The 20171-nt window shown below is 39.4% G+C and overlaps 3 protein-coding genes across 4 annotated transcripts; 1 reads left to right on the top strand and 2 right to left on the bottom strand.

Annotated features, from left to right (window-relative positions):
• Positions 1-499: 499 nt before the first annotated feature.
• On the bottom strand, positions 500-4067 carry lrrc61 (leucine rich repeat containing 61). The gene is made up of 9 exons (XM_085779089.1): positions 3772-4067; positions 2651-2746; positions 2418-2564; positions 2258-2318; positions 1899-1984; positions 1747-1812; positions 1573-1641; positions 1269-1394; positions 500-1168 (listed from the first exon to the last, which is right to left on the bottom strand). Exons 1-9 carry the CDS (start codon positions 3797-3799, stop codon positions 1062-1064), a joined length of 786 nt encoding a protein of 261 aa, XP_085635215.1. The 5' UTR covers positions 3800-4067; the 3' UTR covers positions 500-1061.
• Positions 3479-12298, top strand: cib2 (calcium and integrin binding family member 2). Of its 2 annotated transcripts, none has more exons than XM_085779091.1 (6): positions 3479-3595; positions 6701-6735; positions 9500-9611; positions 10733-10880; positions 10967-11162; positions 11520-11707. In XM_085779091.1, the coding sequence occupies exons 1-6, from the start codon at positions 3593-3595 to the stop codon at positions 11539-11541; spliced, it is 516 nt and encodes a 171-aa protein (XP_085635217.1). In that variant the 5' UTR covers positions 3479-3592; the 3' UTR covers positions 11542-11707. The 2 variants fall into 2 exon arrangements, with proteins under 2 accessions (XP_085635217.1, XP_085635216.1); XM_085779090.1 differs by lacking the exon at positions 3479-3595 and adding an exon at positions 4872-5116 and having other exon boundaries at positions 11520-12298.
• Positions 12299-15063: 2765 nt separating this feature from the next.
• LOC146985813 (uncharacterized) lies at positions 15064-19059 on the bottom strand. Its single transcript, XM_085779088.1, has 8 exons — positions 18711-19059; positions 18509-18618; positions 17896-18062; positions 17062-17151; positions 16503-16668; positions 16253-16408; positions 15444-16136; positions 15064-15353 (listed from the first exon to the last, which is right to left on the bottom strand). The coding sequence occupies exons 1-8, from the start codon at positions 18763-18765 to the stop codon at positions 15306-15308; spliced, it is 1485 nt and encodes a 494-aa protein (XP_085635214.1). The 5' UTR covers positions 18766-19059; the 3' UTR covers positions 15064-15305.
• Positions 19060-20171: the final 1112 nt, after the last annotated feature.

The raw sequence follows: 20171 nt of genomic DNA, 5'->3' as shown, positions 1-20171 counted from the left end.
AGTGTGTGAGCAGTTTTACTTCCATAAGGCAGACCCTGGTGCTTGTTCCTTTATCTTACTTAATCTATGCAATTTTGGTACACTTCTTCAATATAATCATAAATAGATGAAGCACTTTATAATGACACTAAGATTTATATTGCACTGTAGCTTACTGATGTCACTTAAAAGATAAGGACATGTGCCGAAAGGCTCTGTGTAAATATAATATAGATGTGCATTGCAACATCTGTAGGGTATGAGGATTCTTTGACCCATCTGTAAAATGTGCACATGCTCACATTCAACACACTGAAGTCCTATGTTGTAGTAGTATTGATAGTTTTGCAAGACAATTATCACCAGCAAGTGGCGCCAGTAGACTGTGTCTGAAGGTCCACAATGTGCCACTGGGTGATTTTCATTCGTCACATCATAAATTTACATTTTCTCTGGCTCTGGATGCACAAACAGTACATAGTTATGAAAGCAAATATAATCATGAGTAAAATCAATTAAGTACAACTTCACACCTTTATAAGCACTGTATTTTCAACAAGTTGGTCGTACACATAATAAAGTTTATGGTATAAAACAAGTAGAAACAGCTGAAACAATCATTCAATCACATTTTGCAAAATTCCAACATACCAAGAAAGCATACAGCATGGGACACATTAACTCCCACAATTATCCAGCAATGCAAAATGGAAAAGAGCTTGTAATTACTGAAAACCTATAGAAATTCTTAAGCAGCATAGCTCTCAGCATAAATGCAGGCTTCTAAATGGTACAAAATGCACACTGTGCAAGTAAAGACATCTTTGAACCAAACTGAGGGATGTCAGTATGGATAAAGGCTTTCAAACCACTTACATGTATCATCAGATACCCAATGCATAGGATGCGATAAAATTTCAACAAATGCCTCACACTGCAACACAGAGCATGTGTGTCTGGCAATGGTACTTATCAAGCATTTGGATATAGCTTAGTAATTTGAAAAAACCTACAGTACATTAGCCATAGTATATCACACAACAAAAAAGTTGTTTAATGTGCCACACACAAATCAGCTCAGCTCAGATGGCATACTGCTTCGGCTGCTTCTTTAGGCTCATCGATCTTTCGGTTTGTGAAATGACATGCGTGGCTCTGTTGTTGAGGAGTCTGCATTCATGAAGAACGTCTGTAGACAGTAAAATAAACAACAAGGGTTACATACAATACTAACAAGTGAACAAGGCTCACAACTGGTAACAAACACAGCTCTGTAGAGAATGTATTACCATTGAACTGTTTGTAGGCTTCTTCTATAATGGCATTATTTGATCTCTTTATCTCCCAGTAAGTATCTTCCACCCACGGCTTGCAATCAGGATGTTCGATAAGCTGTCCATTCTTGTATAAACCAGCTAAACATTCAAAGAAAGAAAGACAAACTTATTGCTTTAGCACAGACCTTTTAGTTTAATAACATTTTACTTGACCAGGAAAATGTAACACACACGCACACACACATATGTAAATGCCAGTGGATAACATTATGAAAGCTAAATAGGCTACCACATCTAACATCTTAATTTGATGTACCTTTGATGGTTTCGTCAATGTCTTTGCACAACTGGTACAAGTCACTCCCACGTCCAACAACTCTTTCACCTATAATTTCAACAGAGAGCAGACATTTAACAATAGGCTTGGAAAACATTTACATCAGTCTGACTTTTATGTTATGCAAAAGAATAGATGAACAAAATATCTCACCATCTAGCACCTTAATGTTGGGAAACATCTCCAGAACTATGTTTCTATATGAAGCGTTCCTGCACACTGATACAGACAGGGACACCATGAATGAACACAATCACAATTTTCCATTCATTACATTATTTTCAAATAAAGTCATTGAAAGTTACCTGGATTGGTGTAATTGTAAGTGTTGTCTTTAAAACGTATATTTTCTAGCTTCCTCAAAGATTGAAGGCAGTGAAGGCCCTCAATACTTTTGAGAAACAAAACAGACAATATAATATTATAGCACTGATTCAAAATATTGCTCCTACAGATGTTATTAGAAGCAAAAAATGTTTCAACATCACATATGTGTGGTCTGCTGTGTTGTTCTGTGTTCTGTTCCCTTCTCTAGAGAATAAACTTGGTGCATGCTACCTCTCTTGTCTTGTTCTTTGACTCTCCACAGGCAGAACCAACATTTTCCGCAACATATGTATAGTAACATTAGTGGTACATTTGGTTAGTGATTATATAGTGATACCTGGGTATGATATTACCAGCCAAGTTTAAGTGCTGTAAACTGTCACAACTGCGCAGTGGCTCTGAAAATACAAAAGCAGTTACATAAAATGTAAAAAAATAAGTACCAATAAGTGAGATACAGCATTAAAATAAAGACATTATTGTTCCTGAGGTCTTACCTAAATTGGAGATCCTGTTGGCAGACAAATTGAGTACAGAAAGAAGCCGCAGAGATGCAAAAGGAGCCAAATTTGTGACGTTATTTCCCGACAGATCCAGTCTCTCCAAATTTATACACTCCCCAATGCATCCAAGGTCATGTATTCCTAAAACACATTCAATAAAAAATGAATAAGAAACTATGATCCATTTTTGAAGACTTAAATACTGAAATATTAATTAAATCTCTTACCAAGACCTCTCAATTTGAGGAACAGGATCGACTCCAAATCGAATTCTCCTGTACGTGACTTGAGCAGCACGGCGGTTATCTTGTCACATTCTGCATCTGGAAGAATCAGAGCAATCCAACTGCAGCAAAGCACGCTCACTTTTCTATTCTTATTTGTGAGTCAGCACTGCAAAGGGAGAGCGCCGTGAGCGCTGTGTCTCTTCTGTTTGCCCATGCAATCATCTCTAAATAGGATATACCACTTCAAGCAGCCTCATGAATTCCATATCAGTCCAGCACACTGAGCTTTTCCTCTTTGCCAGCTCCAGGGGGGAGAAAAGGGTCACAAAACAGCACGATGATGAGCTGCTCCGTGCAATGTGATTGTACTGGCGCGCCAGCTGCATGCATGAGTAACAACTAAGGGAGTTATATTTGGTTTAATTTCCTTAGGCAGAATAACTCCCCAACTCTAACTACACACGAATACTCCTTCATGAGCCTGCTCAAATAAAAATCCTAATTCCCCGGAGAGAACAGCATCACTGGGAGTCGGAGAGGAGGACTCAGGTTATTCTAGGGTAATGATGCTGGGGTTTAGTTTCATGCTATTAGAATTTCAGATTTACATCCACATGGGTCCTCTTTAGTACACTTTTAATGCAAACTGGGTAAGGACTGGCTGGTGTCTATAACAGCACTACAAAATGGGGGAATTGGTTGTGGGTGGGATAAGTATGGCCACCAATAGCATATTTCAACACATTATGGCAACATCTGCAGAAATATAGGTGACGGTTTTTGGTTTATCCTGGCAGTCTCACATTATGTCATAGTAAATGTTGTTAGCTGATGGTGTTGATAGCTACATGTATCTTAGCTACGACCGTCGTGAGGAGATGGATGCGTGATTTCACGACAAGGATTCAGCCAGGATGAAGAGTGGGTGGGTTGTTTGATGAAATGGTAATTGCTCTTTGTTTTCTCCCTCTCTCTGATGATGACACACGTACAAAATTGTTATGTAACAAACGATACGTTGTTAGCTGCACCTTAGCATAAGCCACGGTCAGCTAGCATAAGGCGCTAGTGGCTACAGCATAGCGACGTAGCAACAAGCTACGGTATCCATCACAACTTACCTTGGTCTTTATCTCGCTTCGAGTCCATCGTGGGCAACTTTGCTACTTAGAAAGCTACCTATTGCGACAAAAAAAAAGGCGAAGCTGTTTAACTAATGTAGTGGAAAGGCAAGGCAGTGGTTATTTCTTTTTTTGGGGGGGATGTGAAATTGGCATCTGTCCTGGGGTAGTACAGTTGGGACACGCTCAGTATACTGCGCTGCAGCAGGCAGCACGCAGGTGGATGTGGATGAGACGGACCTCAGTCTGTCTCCGCAGTCAGTCCAGCCCAGGATCAGCACAGAGGGAGGCGGTGCGGTGCGCACGGTGTGCTGGAGGACGAGTCCTGAGGGGGAGAAATAAAAGAAGTTTCAGTAGTATTGGTTTGATGTTGCTTCCCGAGCAACAGGTTCTGCTTTCATGTTTCAATTCGAAGTTTTTTCCCCCTATTCGCCTAAGATTCTTTTCTCTGGAGCTGGATCTTCGGCATCAAACACTGAATGACACTAAAACAAAGTAGCGATTATTGATTAAATCATGTTTTTTTTCCCACATAGATTACCAGAGGCGGAAACTAAGATTTATTTGAAATTTATTTATGGACAGCCTTGACATCTCGTTTTTCGAGGGGGCGTGGAAATAATCTATTTCTAATAGCCTACTTTTCAGATAAGGAAACAAAACATGTGATGTTTATTATTAATAATAACAATAATACGAGCCTAATAATAGCCATTATCTTCTTAATGCATTCCCACCACTGTCTAGTCATCATAGCCTACTTTTCAGATAAAGAAACAAAAGTGATGTTTATTATTAATAATAACAATAATAAGAGCCTAATAATAGGCATTATCTTCTTAATGCATTTCCACCACTGTCTTCACACTGATATACCCCTCACCAGCAGGTTCTTCTTCTTTATTTATTTATTTACCTGAGGTCCTATTGGTTTTGTCTTGACTCCGGGACAGTGGCTGAGAGCAGACACACAGGCAGATCAGTTTGCGCTCCTTGGAATCTACACTGAGCCTCATTGGCACCCACACCAACTGGACAACTGTCTTTCATTTGTAGCTTTTCCCTCTCTTTTTGTTTTTCAATTCATTCGGTATTTGCAGTCATGGCAGACACCTCCTGGAGGGAAAACAATAGGCTAACCTTTTTTAAAAGAGTTTGAAACGTCCTCGACTGTTAGCCTATCCTTTTGTCCGGAGACTTGGACTCCGCGGAGCCACTAAATGCCTTTTATTGAGAAAAGACTTCGGACGTTCAGTTTGGTGAATGTGTACAAACCGAAGATTACTTGATTAAGATGGGTAATAAGCAAACAATATTTACCGACGAGCAGCTTGATGCCTACCAGGTAAGCTTGAATGCTCCTGACTATACCTACAGCATAGCCTATACCCAACTCCAGGATGAGATAAAAAAAAAAAAAAAAAACTTAAAGCATGCCTCTTTGCATCTACAGACCTTGAGTGTTTCAGTTAACTGGGGAAAAAAATAGGAGAAAACATTAGACAATGAGTAAAAAGCTAATCACAGGCATATGTAGATAATTAAGTTTATACATTCAGTTCATGGATTTTTATTATTCTGTAGTCATAATATTTCTATAAAAACCATGTGTCTCTATTCTGATATTGACCTTTTAACTCCTGTGAGTTTAATTTAATAGAATAAGAAAAAACATACTAAACATTTTGTGGGAGAGATTGAAAAGCAATTGGACATGTTCAGTATTGATCATTCACACAACTTACATTTACATCATTAATACAACTCAATGTAATGGAGTAGGTGGTTATGGATTCCACATCAATTAATAATCGGCAATAATCAGTTACCAGCTAGAGTGCCATCCGTTATGACTCTACTGTTTAAATATTGACAATCTTGATAAGCAGAAGGTTTTGATTTCACCGCACACTGGAGGATCTAGTGCTCGTTGCGTTATCATCTGAGAAGATCTCACCTTATGTTCCCTGTAACGATAATCCAGGTTTTCCTGTGAAGTTACACATCTTCATGTGCACAGGTTTATCATGTGATTAGGTGTGGATTTAATAATTGATGCCAAGCTGGTGTGATATGCTGTGAAACTCTACTCTCAGGAGACAGTTTGGTTCCCAAGAGCCTCTCTGGTTACTCCTACTCTCTACAACTCCTTCTTACAGAACTGTTGCTCTGTTTCTGCCTCAGACATTAGAGTGTTGATTGGTCTTGTTTTTTGGGTTTTTTTTGTTTTTTTTGAGTATTATTCTTATCATGTAACACCCATATAGTGTCAACAGTGTTTTGTTTATCCCTCTACACATTCAATGCTCAAGTTGTTCACCTGCAGTTTATTTACGTGATGGAGACTGCCAGGTTTATGATATTGCAGTCAGACGTTGCTTCAAATATAGACTCATTCCCAGTTCTAATTAACCTAGATATCTCCAGGAGGGTTGTTTTTGACCTGAGTAGATACCACAGTGAATGAGGTTCCCAGGAAACCAATATTTTACCCTTATTGTTGGTGGAGCTCAGCTGGCTGCGCTCCTCACACTCAGGAGCACAGCTCAGACAGAGCGGATACAAGAGCAAATGTAAATTGATGTGCTCCCAGTAGGGCTGTTGGGTAATGCGTGTGCCAACATAGGCATGTCAGACAACAGCAGATCATGTTCCTCTGCCTCATTGTTCCTAATGCAAGTGGCAGGTGACAACACTCACACATCATCATCATTTAAGAGAAACCAGATGCCTCGACTTGTGTCTTACAGTAAAGGCTTGTTCAGATGATGCATACAGTAATGTTGTTTTATGTGACTCACAGATGTCTGACAGTGTTTATATATCGTTTATAGGTTATGCAAATAACTACTGCACTTTCAGCAATATGTGATTTTTTAAAACTTGTATCTTATTTGTGTTTTAATAAGCTGCTTTTCTGTCATTGCAGGATTGTACTTTTTTCACCCGCAAAGAAATTCTGCGGTAGGTTAATTCACAGTGTGCTGCCTTTTGATTCTGATGCTCACAGACGTACTGAAGATTAGCCGCAAACCACACACTTCACTTCATGGCACAATCATGCAAAAAGAATCATCATACATAATTAACACCCCCCCTTTTTTGTTCAACCCTTCTATGCCATGTAGTTAAAATGACCTCTGATTAGACATACAGCTGTGTGTGCATTTACAAGTCATACAAGGGCCTGTGAAAACCTTAAAACTGTATTTGGCTCCTGTCTGTGTGAATCGTGTTGACTCCTCAGACTGGACTTCTTCCCACTTGGGGAAACCTGATACTGAAGCTGATTTCATTGGGAGTGTGAGCTGCCAGCGTGCCAATAGTTGGGCACTGTTCAAACAGGGAAAGTAAAAAAAACAAAACATAAAAACACATGTTTGTTTCTGATTAAATTGATTTTCAAGACTTAATTTAAAATGGGACTGGGTAACTGGGAAATGTGGTACTGCTGCAGGGTAAACAAAACATTTTATCATATATGCACTATATAGCCTAATTAATATGTATCATATACATATGTATATGTATGTATAAAGTTTTACATTTTGTAAAGGTTATGTCTATATTCTTAAAATTTCAGTGATCATGAATTCAAAGTGAAGCACAGTGGCTGCTAAATTTCTTTGTACAAACTGACATCCTAAATGTTATAATGATGCTTTTCTTCCACTGATCTGCAGGCGGCAGCTGCCAATACAGACACATTGATTACAATATAATGTGATTACATCTATGAGTGGGCAGATATTGTTCATGGGGCCTGTTATTATGTGCAATATAGAAAAATCTGTCAGTGGTTCATCAGTGAAGATGCACAGCGTTGTGTCATGCAGCAGTGACAGTATGTTACCTAAACCTTTGGAAGTCATGCTGCCCTTTTGACTGCGGTGTTGCTTTCAGTGTCACGTTTCTGCTTCTTTCGTCATGTGCGGCTTTAACTACTAAAAGAATGACATAAATATGAATGGAATATCTGGTATCATGACTTACAGCACAGCATGGCATCATTTCTCGCCCCCTGTCTCTCATTCCCTGGATGACAGACATCAATTGAACAAATCGCTTGCTCCTCTTTTTAATCGAATTAACCAGTGATGCTCATGTTTCAGTACAGTATCTGTTGTCAATGGGTCTAGATGTTGGAAGATAGCAACTTAAGCAGAAGTAAGCGATCCGGTCGTTTTGGCTAACTTCTTGTCAGCCGATGGCGTTAGCAGCCCCCGCCCTCTATTGGATCTATTGGTCCTCGTCCCTACGTCTCCACATTCACGTGCATCCCTTGGCTGCACACACACAGCCCTTCATGCCGTTCTCTCTCCTCATTGGATAAAGGTTGTAGGATACAAGGAAAGTTTTCTCCTCGGCTTACAGCAGAGCAGAGTGACTGACAGACCCGTGTTTCGGACCAAACACTCTATGTAAGTGATTGCTGTCGGAAGATATAACTATTTAAGACTTATATTAACACAAACATTCCGCTTACTTCTGCTTTAAAGAAATTAAATGAAGATGCTCAAGAGTGTTATGGTGTAACATTAGATAAGGGATATGTGATGAGCTGGGGTTTGTTGATTTGCTCTGTGAAGATTATTATTTTTTAATTTTTAACAATGTCTAACAATGACACATTTGTGTCTGTTGGTGCATCTGTTATTATCTTCCAAAATTATCTGAGCTCTCCAGAATTACTGAAGATTCAATTCCACAGATCACGCAATTTGTTAGTTTGATGCTACAATTTTTTTTATTTTAGATTGGTTTGTTTCTCTTTTCTGCCTTTCCACTCATTAACAGATTGTGTCTGCACACGTTGCTCCCATGTGATATTGAATTGACTTTGATTTCAAGGCCGGCACTTGATAGGAAACTAAATTGACAATCAGTAGAGGGCGTAATAGGGTCCTACACTTTATGACCTTCATAAAACACGTTGTTTCTGTCCCCAGCTGCAGCTGTTACAGCACAGTTATGCAACATGAAAGAAGTGGGTTAACACTATCTTAAAGCCTTGGGCCTTATGTCATATCCCATTTATGTTAGAACATAATGTTTCACTGTTTTTGTATCTTCCTATATACAAAATATATGAAAATGAAAACTGGTATTAATAGGCCAATTAAATTATCATCAATACATCTTTTTTATTTAAGGTATTGCAATTGAAATTCGGAGAGACTTCAGAGCCAAGGAGGTCAGAAAAGCTGTATGTCCCAAACACTTTCAAGGGTCATGCTACTTTTAAAAAATAAGTTAATCTTTTAAGACCAGCGTCCCAGCTAATAAGTGGCTCTGCTCTGCTAACAAAGGTGACAGGATTAGTTGGGTGATAGTGTGAAATTGGGTTAGGTTTTTTTTTAAATTTATTTATTTTTACATAATTCTCAATAATAAATTATATAAATAAAGGATTATACACTCCAAGAAAAGAGAAGGAAATGAGAAATTGCTTTTTAAGAATGAATTGATTGTTCCCATCGAGTATGTTAGCACAGTCACCTTTCCACAGCTTCATGTTTAACTGTAGGGAACATATATAGTGATTTGCTTATTTATTTTTCCAATAGAACCATATTCCATGATACATATTTGTATCTGTGCTATATTCTTACAACAAATTCCTACAAATTTCCCTGTGTTTATGGGGTTGCAGATGCATATTGTGTAGAAATCAACATCGATTATGATGCTTATTGTAAAGTAAGTGCTCTTTATGGTCTGATTCCAGGTTGCATGGCAGATACCATGAGTTGGCTCCACATCTTGTACCAATGGACTACACCAATGAACCTGATTGCAAAGTGCCTTTAGCCTTGATAGTCAACATGCCAGAGTTAAAGGTAAAAACAATCTCCTCAAATCTTCAGAATATAGTCATCCAAATAATCAGGCACTTTCACCCATTTGTTTTCCCCAGCAGTATTGTCTTTCCTTATTTTGGATTGTACTATATCTACACAAACATGGCACCCACTTCTCATGTGGGCCGACACCTACAATCAATACTCGCTCTCATCCAGAGGACAGAATTGATTTTTAACCATCATCATCACAGATCTGATTGTATGACACAGCGTATCAAAGTTAATGTGCCATGAAATGCTCTGCCTCTATCCTGACAGATGCATTCCCTCCTTTAAGCACCTGCCATTTGAAAAGAACATCCAAAAATTTCAGAAAGTGCATGTTGCGTAACATTACGTCACATCCCTATTATCTGAGAGGCTCATAATGTGATCTTACTCTGGGTGTAATTGGCTCTTGCCTGTAAAACTGCCATGTGATTGCAGGGCTGTAAGGAAGGTAAAGGGAAGACAGAGGCAGTTAAGGCAGGATTGATGAGGCCTGGACCAGTACACAGTCATCTAAAGTCCTCTACAGCTTCATTTCCATAAATACATTCCTATCGGGACTCAGCTTTAATGAGCTATGTTGAATTTACTGATTCAGGACCCACTGACATGTCTGAGGATGTTTACATAAATGGCTGCAGCTCAGCTTACTACATTGAGCTCAAACATACTTACTGTGCTCAGAACAACAGTTTTACTTACGCTGCTTACGGGTATAGAATTTGTGAGAGTCTAAGTCTCCTTTGATGGCCTCCAGTTCAGTGTAGATTTATTACAGCTTGTGTTAACTCAGCTAATTACCTGGGATATAAAACCCCTAGTGGCAACTTATGGTTGAGCAACAGAGGAGAAAACATTGGCTCAGCCATACCAGCAAAGAGAAAGAGTCAGCCTTTCTCAGATGAACCCTGTGATCAGCAGAACGTATCTGACAGTTTGAACCACTGCAGCTCATATGTGAAACTGAGCCGGAGTAGGTCAAACCGCATGGTCATGAAACCTAGGGTTTGTTTCTTTTTTATCCAAACTACAAGCTCTATATTATGATGTGTTGCATTACAGTAAATTGTATATTTACATCAATTTACATTTGTCGCCTTCATCTGTAGGAAAACCCTTTCTGCAAGAGGATCGTTGAGGCCTTCTCAGAGGATGGGATGGGGAATCTCAGCTTCAATGAATTTGTGGACATGTTCTCAGTCCTGAGTGAAACGGCTCCCAGAGAACTCAAGGCCATATATGCCTTTAAAATATATGGTAATTCAGAATTTCTAAAAGGTACATATTCATTTTCCAAAGTGCCCATATTAATGGCTATTGACGATAACTGCTGTTACCCACAGATTTCAATGTGGATAATTACCTGTGTAAAGAGGACCTGGAAAAGACACTGAATAAGCTAACAAAGGAGGAGCTGACTCCTGAGGAGGTGGACCTGGTGTGTGAGAAGACCATCGTGGAGGCAGATTTAGATGGAGACAACAAACTCTCCTTTGCTGATTTTGAAAATATGATATCTAGGGCTCCGGACTTTTTAAGGTAATTAAATGCATTCAACTTAAATACAATTAAAAGATGGAATAGCTACAAAAGCTTGTGTACAAACCATTGGAGTGGCATTTTAAAATCACCTTATTACCCTCTCATGCTGCAGCTATGTGGGATATGTGTCCCTGGTTATTTACAGCTTTAATTTCCCAGATAGCTGATTATCATGTCCATCATTTAACTGTCACCCCAGCACCGTCACTTTAACCCCAACACCCATTCAATTACGTTTGAATTGCATCACCACTGACTGTCCTCCTGAAGTTCCTGGAGTTTGTATTTACATGCACAATGATACTGACGCTGTTTCAGTGCTGCTTGCTCATATTGTCTCTTCTGTTACTCCAGTACTTTCCATATACGAATCTGAGAGGGCTCCGTGGAAGGTTTCCAAGGTGGACAGTGTGATGAACCTCAGGAGTCTATCTACACCATTTCCTGGCCACAGCACGGCGTCTCTCTTCTTCTTCCATCATCAGAAATAACACACATCAGTGCTCTCCATCCTCAGTTAAGTCTGCTTAGTGAGAAATCAACTTGAATTCTCGGAACCCTGAATTTATTTACTGTAGATCAAAATGTATTTTCCTTAAAGGGCTTGACCTGGATTGGTCTCTTGGTGGGAAAAAAGTGTTGTTCTTCCCCATTTTGAGTTTGAAAAATAGGAAATGAAACAAGCCTGAAATGAGCCAGACTCTCGGTGGCCTCTTATTGAGAGCCTTCCAAAATGCATAAAATGCTTATCTACCTACAGTATATTGCACGTCTTACTACAGTGACACACTAGATACTGTATAAGCTTTAGGGTGAAGGTTGAAGAGAATGAACGCACAGTGTTGGATTTAAGTGCATACAGGTATTCTGTGTAAGCTATGCAATATTTGTACATGCAGTATTGCTTTTTGTCATTTTAGGTTGTGATTTTCGCTTGTGGAACTTGAACATGATGACAATCATATCGTACTGTTCTCCACAGGCTCTGTTATCTGAATTCATTTTGGTAGCTTTCATCTGCCTCAGCCATTTTCTTAAGATGTTAGTTACAGCCATCTTTTGGATATATATTTTACTGTATTTTATGTAACTTCAGGTATTTGTCTTACCTTAAATAAATGTTTGTTTTAGTTTCTGTGTGTTTTGAGTGAATTACTTTGTGTGTGTTTTTGAATCAGTTGTTCTTGCACGCAGCTTAAATGAGCTCAGCAAAACCCTGTCCTTGTAACCAGTTCACCTCAACCCACTCGCCTATGATGATCAAGGAGTGTGCACAGTAAAGATCAGGAAATGAATGAGTGTGCCTCTTTGGAGCCCATCGTATGAGATGTAATAACTTGTTAAGCAGGATGTGATCATTAGGAGTGAGCTGCCTCAGCATTCACAGCCATGATTACGTCCTGCACACACAGTTAATCTCAAAGGAAAGCTGGAGGAAATGGCTTTGGTCATGCTGGTTGATGATTGATGGCTTCTGGTTTCCAGGCTCTGGTGCAGATTTGCATCAGGTGCATAAGGAGCGCAGTGTACGTGGTTGATTTTGTGCAGTTAATGTTTTGAGTGCAGGCTGTAACTGTTTGCAATCGAGCTACAATGATGAATGGTGTTAGTGTTCATATAGAAAGTCCCAACTGTGAAAAATGAGAACTTGATATTGAGTGTCAACTGAAGCCATTTGATGGTGAGACTTGTTAAACAGTGTGCAGTCTATGGGACAGCCAGTTAATTCATTCCATTATCTCCAGTTGCCCTTTATGAGGACAGTATCAAATATTCAGGGCAAGACAGCGCTGCTTGTGTGGCTTCATTAATTACTGATCTCCCCAAGAACATCTGTTAATTATGATTCCAGCAGAGAAGCTCCTGGCACACTGTGATACTGGGGCTGTAAAGGAACCATCACTGTGAGCAACTGTCTCTGAAGCTGAGAGGAGACAAACGGTGTGTGAAACTCACACTGTTTTCTCTTCATGGGATCTTGTCTGGTTTCATTTAGGCTGATTTAAGATGGTACTTTTGGCTTCCACAACATGATGGCAGTGTAGGCATCAATTTAAGAAAAAGTACATCTAGAGAAAGGGTTCAACACAAATATTAAGAATCCCCTCTGCCATTAAACATGCATAATGGCAGAGGGGATTCTTAATATTTGTGTTGAACCCTTTCTCTAGATGTACTTTTTCTTAAATTGATGTTATGTAGCGAGGATTAGAAGTCAAGGCCAAGATACTGCAACCCCCTGCCTTGTTAAGGACATATTCATATTCATACAAGTGAGTGAGCAAATTGCATCTGTTGATCAAGACCATAACTTAAAATCCTATGAAAAAGCCAGGATCAAGAATAAAAAGTCAAGCTGCAAAAGGTCTTCATGAGTTTCAATACATTTATTAAGAGCTAAAAAATCAGCAATTGCCATGAAGAAAGAGTACACAAACTTTTTTTAAAAAATAACAAATTATAAAATGTCTCCACACTAACTGTGTTTTCTAAATGATTACTTAAGTGTTTATAGGTGCTAAATTTAAATTTAATTTAATTTAATTTTCACTTCCACAGTACAATAGTACTGCTGTGGAAAAAAGAAGATATGATTATGTTTGATACTGATTTTGCACAGGTGTTGATACCCACTGATAAACAGTCAGTTATGACATCATGTTTATCTCTGATGAGAAGTTGCTCACATTACTTGTTTTCCAATGACACTTTATCATCTGGATCTCTGTTGTGAAACACAGTGTGTCAGAAAAGAAAAAAAATGTTAATAGTTAAAATACTTTTTAATTTATTTTTCTATGTGTGTGTGTGTGTGTGTGTGTGTGTGTGTGTGTGCGCGCGCGCGCGCGTGTGTGTGTGTGTGTGTGTGTATATACATAGCCTACATACATACATATGTCTGTACTGGTATATATATCTGTTGAAGGCTATTGAAGTTTATCTTTACAGTAGTTTAACTGAGCCCACTAAAACTGCAATTAGACGGTAAAAGGGCAGCAAATGATAGAAGGTAATAAATGACATTTTGCCTTCATCGTCTTTGACTCACTTCCCCATTGCTGATGTACACAGACATTTGAAATCTGTATGCAAATACGGTTTCCTGTAAGTGAAGTGCAGCACTGATGGTAACAGCCAAAGCATTTTTATAGATGGAGATGTATTTCCCTGTATGAATATGACCTAATCAAATTTTACTAGGATGTTTTCTTTTAATAAAGGAAGTCACTGAAACATACACTACACGGCAGTTCTTGGAATTGCAGTGGAGTGGAACTATCTCTCTGTTTGTTGTGCTACCTTGTGTCATTTGCAATATGTTTCATTTTACACAGACCTAAGCTATTGTCATAATGACACTTTGCACCTGCACAGAGAATTTTTAAAAAATCATTCTCTAGCAACTCTATTATGTAGCATTTAAAATATTTTACTACAGCATAGTATTTAATCTCACAGCACAACACTAAGGTTTGTCCCTGCTGACGAGTAGTTTCTATCAACATAAACTGCCATGCACTGCACTTCACAAACTGCATATGAACAGCATATTCTTTCCCCATTATAGCCACTAAGTTTCACTGCAGCGGCTGAACTTCATCACCCTGTTTCTTTCAAGTTGGATTGAAATAATCATGCCGACAGCCTAGTGTAGGCATCCCCTTATCAGTAGAATACTAATGGAGTGAGGTTCATTAGTAGGCAGTGATCAAACTGTAGATGCTGTCTGCCTGAGCGCTTCTTTACATCTGACCGCCAGTCTCTTCCATCTTTATCAAACCACACAGTTTCTGTTGAATATGAACATGGGCTTTTTGCTGTTAACATCCCCTCAAAAATAAGTTCCTTTGCAGTCTCTCATTTATAGATCTGTGTTTAATGACACATGTTATTTTGTGAGATTTCATCATACAGTTTGTTTAATTTAGCACAGTGAAAAATTTTTTAAATACATTATAATTTTAAAATAAATACATTACAGTACAAAGCAAAAATACAGAGGATGACATCTGGATATGAACATGTAAGCCTGTGTTGAGTATTTAACAGAGGTTGCCACAGAGTGTATATTAGTAGTACACAGTAGTGTCAGATTAAAATTAGTGAACATTTCCTTTAGTAGCTGGTAAAGTAAGGTCTTCACCATTTCCTCTTGATTTCAGGGAAGAGCCATTTCCATTTGTCATTCTGCAAGAGGTAAATAATAATAATTATTATTATTATCAAATAATAGTGCAGCTTTTTGGAGAATGAAAGCATTTTGAATACATAACTCACCTTTAGTGCCTTGGGTCTGACGTCCTCCAGTGGCTCGTAAGTGTTGCTGTTGGGTTTAGGTTGAGCTCCATCCTCGTGCCCAGGAATCAGCTCGTATGTATTGTCTTGAGAGAAGCGGTTAAAGGGGGCTTCATTGGGGACCTCGGCATACACTGAATTACTATGCTGGTCTAAAGCCAGTGAACCATCAGACGATGCGGTGTGTGGGCTGCCAGGCCTGCCTGCCAGGTGGTAGACAGCGCTGTGACTCATGTTGTCTTGACTAGTCGATGTGCTGTTTAAGTCCGTCTTATCCGATCTGGGGACACATCCCGCGGCTTGTCTGATGGGTTTTGGGGAGAGTCTTGGTGGTGTGTGTGGCGGGGGCACGCTCAGCCTATAGTAGTGCTCCCCATCAGAGCTATTGTCCAGTAACGGTAGAGACCTTCTCTTGCTGCTCTCCTGCAGGCTCAGCTCAGAGTAAACTGAGTCTGGTCCAGCTGGAGGACTACTCCGAGCCATGCTCTGGTCCTGTGCGGTGGATCTCTCGGCTCTCCCTGGATTATCCCCAGGTAAATGACCCTGGAGGGTGTGTTGGGTTCTTGGTGTCTCCCTGGGCAACTGCTTCCGGAGCTGAGCATAAAAAACCTTGTCTTCATCCTGAAGGGGGGGGATATCAATGTGCCTGCTCCTCTGCGGCAGAGGTGGCACTTCCTGTTTGATAAAAAGAGACAGAGTTTAAGCATGCTGTGGGATACTAATTCAGAAACAATTTAAAAGTTTTAAACTTTACTTAGATCAAATGTCTGAAATGTACAAACTCTACTCACTTCTAGTGTCCTGTTGCTTTTTGGTGGTCGTGTCCGTGGCTGCTCTGAGCCCAAATTTGTCTCTTGTTTTCGCACATTCTTAGTAGTTCTGGCAGTGACCACAGGTTTTTCTTTGGGGCTGATCTGGATGGTATCATACAGCTCTTCGTTCATTGCCTGCATGAATGCAAAAGCAAAATTGAAGTTGGACCCCCATTCTCAACCAGTGTTACTTAAACAGAAAGTGACTTAAAAGGGAGTTTTGTCATACCTCAAAACAAGAAGATGTCAGGTACTCTCCAAATGGCTCAATGGGACTTGTCCTGTAGTACTCTATTAGATCAGGCACAGAGGCATGTCCCTCGCTGTCTCCACAGACCACAAACTGATCATCTTCACTCTGGTTTATCACAAAGTGTCTGCACCGATCTCTGCCTCTGTAAGAAGATTTGAAAAAAAAGTTTGTGAAAACCCTGAAGTCTTTGAGCATACCACACATCCCTGTTCGCCTCATGTTAAAATTACAATTAAGTAGTAGAAAAAGAATGCTTATTTTCTCAACAAATAAGGAATTAATGCTGATTTATTTCAAAATGGTAACAATTTTTTAAAAAAAAGTCAAAATACTGAAATAAGATCTGTTGGACAAACTGAAGACAGAACAGTGTATCAGTCAGTGTTAGAACCGCAGGGAACCGCTGAAACATCCCATCATTAACTAATTCGGTGCCAGTTGATGGCTTAGAAGCAGTATTAAAAATCCAATGTCAAATGATTATATATGATCAGTGAACAACTCTACAACTTCTTCAGACTCAGCCAATACTCACCTATAGGACAGTATGTAACCGATGGCCTTATCGCTGAGACGGATCATGAAACAGCCCAGCTCCTTTTCTCTGAGTATTTCTTCAGCATCCCTGTAGATTAACCAACAAGAACTTTAAAATCCTCAACCTCAACACTTTTTTCTCACATGTATTTATCAGAAGCTCACTCGCACAAGTTTAAAGGAACAGAGCGGAGGGTAAAATTGTGCAATTCACCTTGGAAATTACACTGTACGATTGGAAAATCCATTTCGTTACATGACCTTTCCATAAAACCATCAGTGCCTAAACTTGAGGTGTGACGCAAACTGTCCTCTATACTCTGTGCAGGTGTGTGTGTGTGTGTGTGTGTGTGTGTGTGTGTGTGTGTGTGTGTGTGTGTGTGTGGGTGCCAGAGGAAAGGCCAGTAGGTCAGAGTGGATATGTATGTGTTACCAAGTGGACACTTTCCATTTGAGACAAAGTTTATGCAATGTCCAACTACTGTAGCTGTAAACATTTGTGCCAAACAAACCAAGTGTCCAAAATTAAAATATCAGTGCATCTGATGGACATCCTGACTTCTATGTTAACAAATCTCCGCTTAAATAAATGTATAAATCCACTGTAGAAATATGTATTTTCATATATTTTTCATATTACAACAAATAAAATAATAATAAAAAAACAATAACAACACAATTCAATTTAAAAAACAAGAAGTTCTCAATAAGAATAGGGGGTTTCAGCACTTAAGACAAACTGATATCCTGCTTTTTACCAAAAACATAAACTAGTTCCGAGTGTGGAAATTAATTCTCAGCATTTAAAATGGTTTCCACTGTGAATTCTTACTTTCTGCTGATGAAGCCCAGGAACCAAGTGGGGAAGAAGCCATTGTGGACGATATGCGGCACTTGAGTCTCAATGAACCACTTTGATGCAAGTTCCCTGAGTCTTCCTTCAGTTAATTCAGCATGAGGATCCCTCTGTGGCTCTCTCTGCTCCATCCTCGCTCGGTCCTAATCAAAGCCACACAGATGTCAGTCCTCAGTGAGGACAAGCAGCATTTGTTTTCCCAGCATATGCAGTGAGGCTGTACTTAAACTAATTTGCTTATTTTCCAGGAGGTGTCAACCACAAAGTAAAAGCAGCTCAATGTTTTCATCAGCAGGAAAAACCTGGTTACTCTAGTCTTTGTTACTCATGTGGACAACTTTAGTGACTAACTGTACAACATTCATTCACCATTTCAGTTTCAATAATATTACAGTGTATATGATTTAAATTTTCTTTACAAAAAGTCCATTCCGACTAAAAATAACATTGTTGAATCGACAAGACTTTTATTTACATTGACCTGCTCTCCTGTTAAACAAACTGTACTTTGCATGGAGATAGCCTATATGTGATTAATAAGTTAGCCATTAAACCAACGAATAAGACCAATTCTGAAAATAGTTCTTACCTTGAAGCAAAACTTCAGAGAGATTAAGGAGGGTGATTTTGGATGTTTCTGATTCTTCTCAGATCTGTGTGTCTGTTGTCCGTACAGTGCACACCGATTCCTTTCAAGCCCTAAAACAGAATAAAAAATCAACATTGATTCTTTCTTGTTTGAGCTGTGAAGCTCAGACCCTGGTATGGTACGTTTCAGATGAAGTACATACCTTTCCTTGAGATTAACAATGTGTGATGTGACCCGGGTGTCATTTCAGCAAACATTAAAATGCTTCTCTCAACTTCTCATCTGTCTGTAATCTCTCGTCAAGGCCGGTCTGAAGGAGTATGAACCTACATGGGAGATATAGACAGATGACATTTAGAATTACACACTTTTTTCCACCGGCTTGGAAAGCAGTGGGGCTATGGCAACGGCAAAGCAGAGTTCATACGTCTCATTTGCATGAAAAAAGACGCTATGGGCTGCTGAACAAAACAAGAGCTTCCTGAAGAGAAACGGAAAGTAAGCTGTACAGAAACTGTGGTTTGAGTGCACACGAGTGCATTGGTTTGCAAGAGGAGATGTTTTACCCACAGATTGTCTGATTACTGTAGTAATGGGAGCTCAGTTACGTCAGCAGTTGGTTGTTTTGTGTTTTCTGATTGGAGCGTGCAATGAATTCTGATCATCTGAGTGAATGTGTGAATGGATGGAAATATTTTGGGAAGACCTGCAGAGATATTGGAGGGCACAAACAAAGCCCCAAATAAAATGACTTGTTTCCCAGCATTGGCTGTGAGTGTCATAAATAATGGCTAACTCATACCCCCCATTGCTAAAACAGTTGTCATCAAACCTCTATGGGTTTTCGGCTCCGTGGTGAGCAGTAGGAAGTCCCTGTGGGGGAGAGACAATAACCAGAAACAGTCTGTGTCATACTGAGCGGGATGAGACTGGATTGCAGCGCTCCCCATTGTTAACAGTAGGCTGCTCCAGCTCTGATCTATGAAGACACACTGCTGCTGTTGTTTTTATTCAGCTGCTTATATAAATTGGGATCAGTGTGATTATAAAGGTGTTTAGAGTTTATTCAATGAAATTGTTGTTTCTAAGATCAATATCCATCTACCCTGCCATCTTTTACCTAATAAGCCCATACAGTACAATATGTTCCATGTATGACTAAGTACTGATACAGTGCCACAGCCTAGAATTTCAACATCATCTTAACGGTACAGTCCTACATGTCTTTGTGAGTCATTATGTGCTCCTCTGGGGGTGTGGACAGCTTTGGGGCCAAATGTTATCTCTGGTTCCATGTTTGTATAGACTCCATTACAGTTTAGAAATTGAGCCACACAATGAAATGTTAACAGTGCATGAGCAACGTATAAAGTTTTTTTTTTTTGCAATAGCTGTGATGTAAAGTGGTCGTAAAAAATAATGCAGAATTCAGTTATCAGACAGTTCCCGGGCAAAAGGATCTTTGAGATCTGTTGTCAGTCTTGTGGTGACATACTGATGAGGGGGATGTGGGTCTGTAAAAGGTCACAAGTCAGTTGACGCCTGTAAAATGTCATTACAACAGAACCACATCACATTTGCTTACACTTTCCTTTAAACCTCAGGGTAAAACCAGAATACTCACAAACAACATTAAATTATTCTTACAAATATCATTATGAAT

Source organism: Trachurus japonicus, chromosome 6, assembly GCF_045865225.1.
Source record: "Trachurus japonicus isolate A0001 chromosome 6, Traja_1.0".
Lineage (NCBI taxonomy): Eukaryota > Metazoa > Chordata > Actinopteri > Carangiformes > Carangidae > Trachurus > Trachurus japonicus.
This window is presented reverse-complemented; position numbering and strand designations above follow the sequence as displayed.

Bases quoted from the DNA above. Each gene is read 5' to 3' on its own strand.
- lrrc61 (XM_085779089.1), bottom strand. From the start codon at position 3,799: ATGGACTCGAAGCGAGATAAAGACCAAG. The intron at 1,813-1,898 runs GTAACTTTCAAT...TGTCTGTATCAG, and splicing joins TTACAATTACACCAATCCAG to TGTGCAGGAACGCTTCATAT. The intron at 1,169-1,268 runs GTAATACATTCT...TACTGTCTACAG, and splicing joins AGCCTACAAACAGTTCAATG to ACGTTCTTCATGAATGCAGA.
- cib2 (XM_085779090.1), top strand. From the start codon at position 5,066: ATGGGTAATAAGCAAACAATATTTACCGACGAGCAGCTTGATGCCTAC. The intron at 6,736-9,499 runs GTAGGTTAATTC...GTCTGATTCCAG, and splicing joins ACCCGCAAAGAAATTCTGCG to GTTGCATGGCAGATACCATG. The intron at 11,163-11,519 runs GTAATTAAATGC...CTGTTACTCCAG, and splicing joins AGGGCTCCGGACTTTTTAAG to TACTTTCCATATACGAATCT.
- LOC146985813 (XM_085779088.1), bottom strand. From the start codon at position 18,765: ATGTTTGCTGAAATGACACCCGGGTCACATCACACATTGTTAATCTCA. The intron at 18,619-18,710 runs GTATGTACTTCA...ATTCTGTTTTAG, and splicing joins ATTGTTAATCTCAAGGAAAG to GGCTTGAAAGGAATCGGTGT. The intron at 18,063-18,508 runs GTAAGAACTATT...GGCTTTGATTAG, and splicing joins CTCTGAAGTTTTGCTTCAAG to GACCGAGCGAGGATGGAGCA.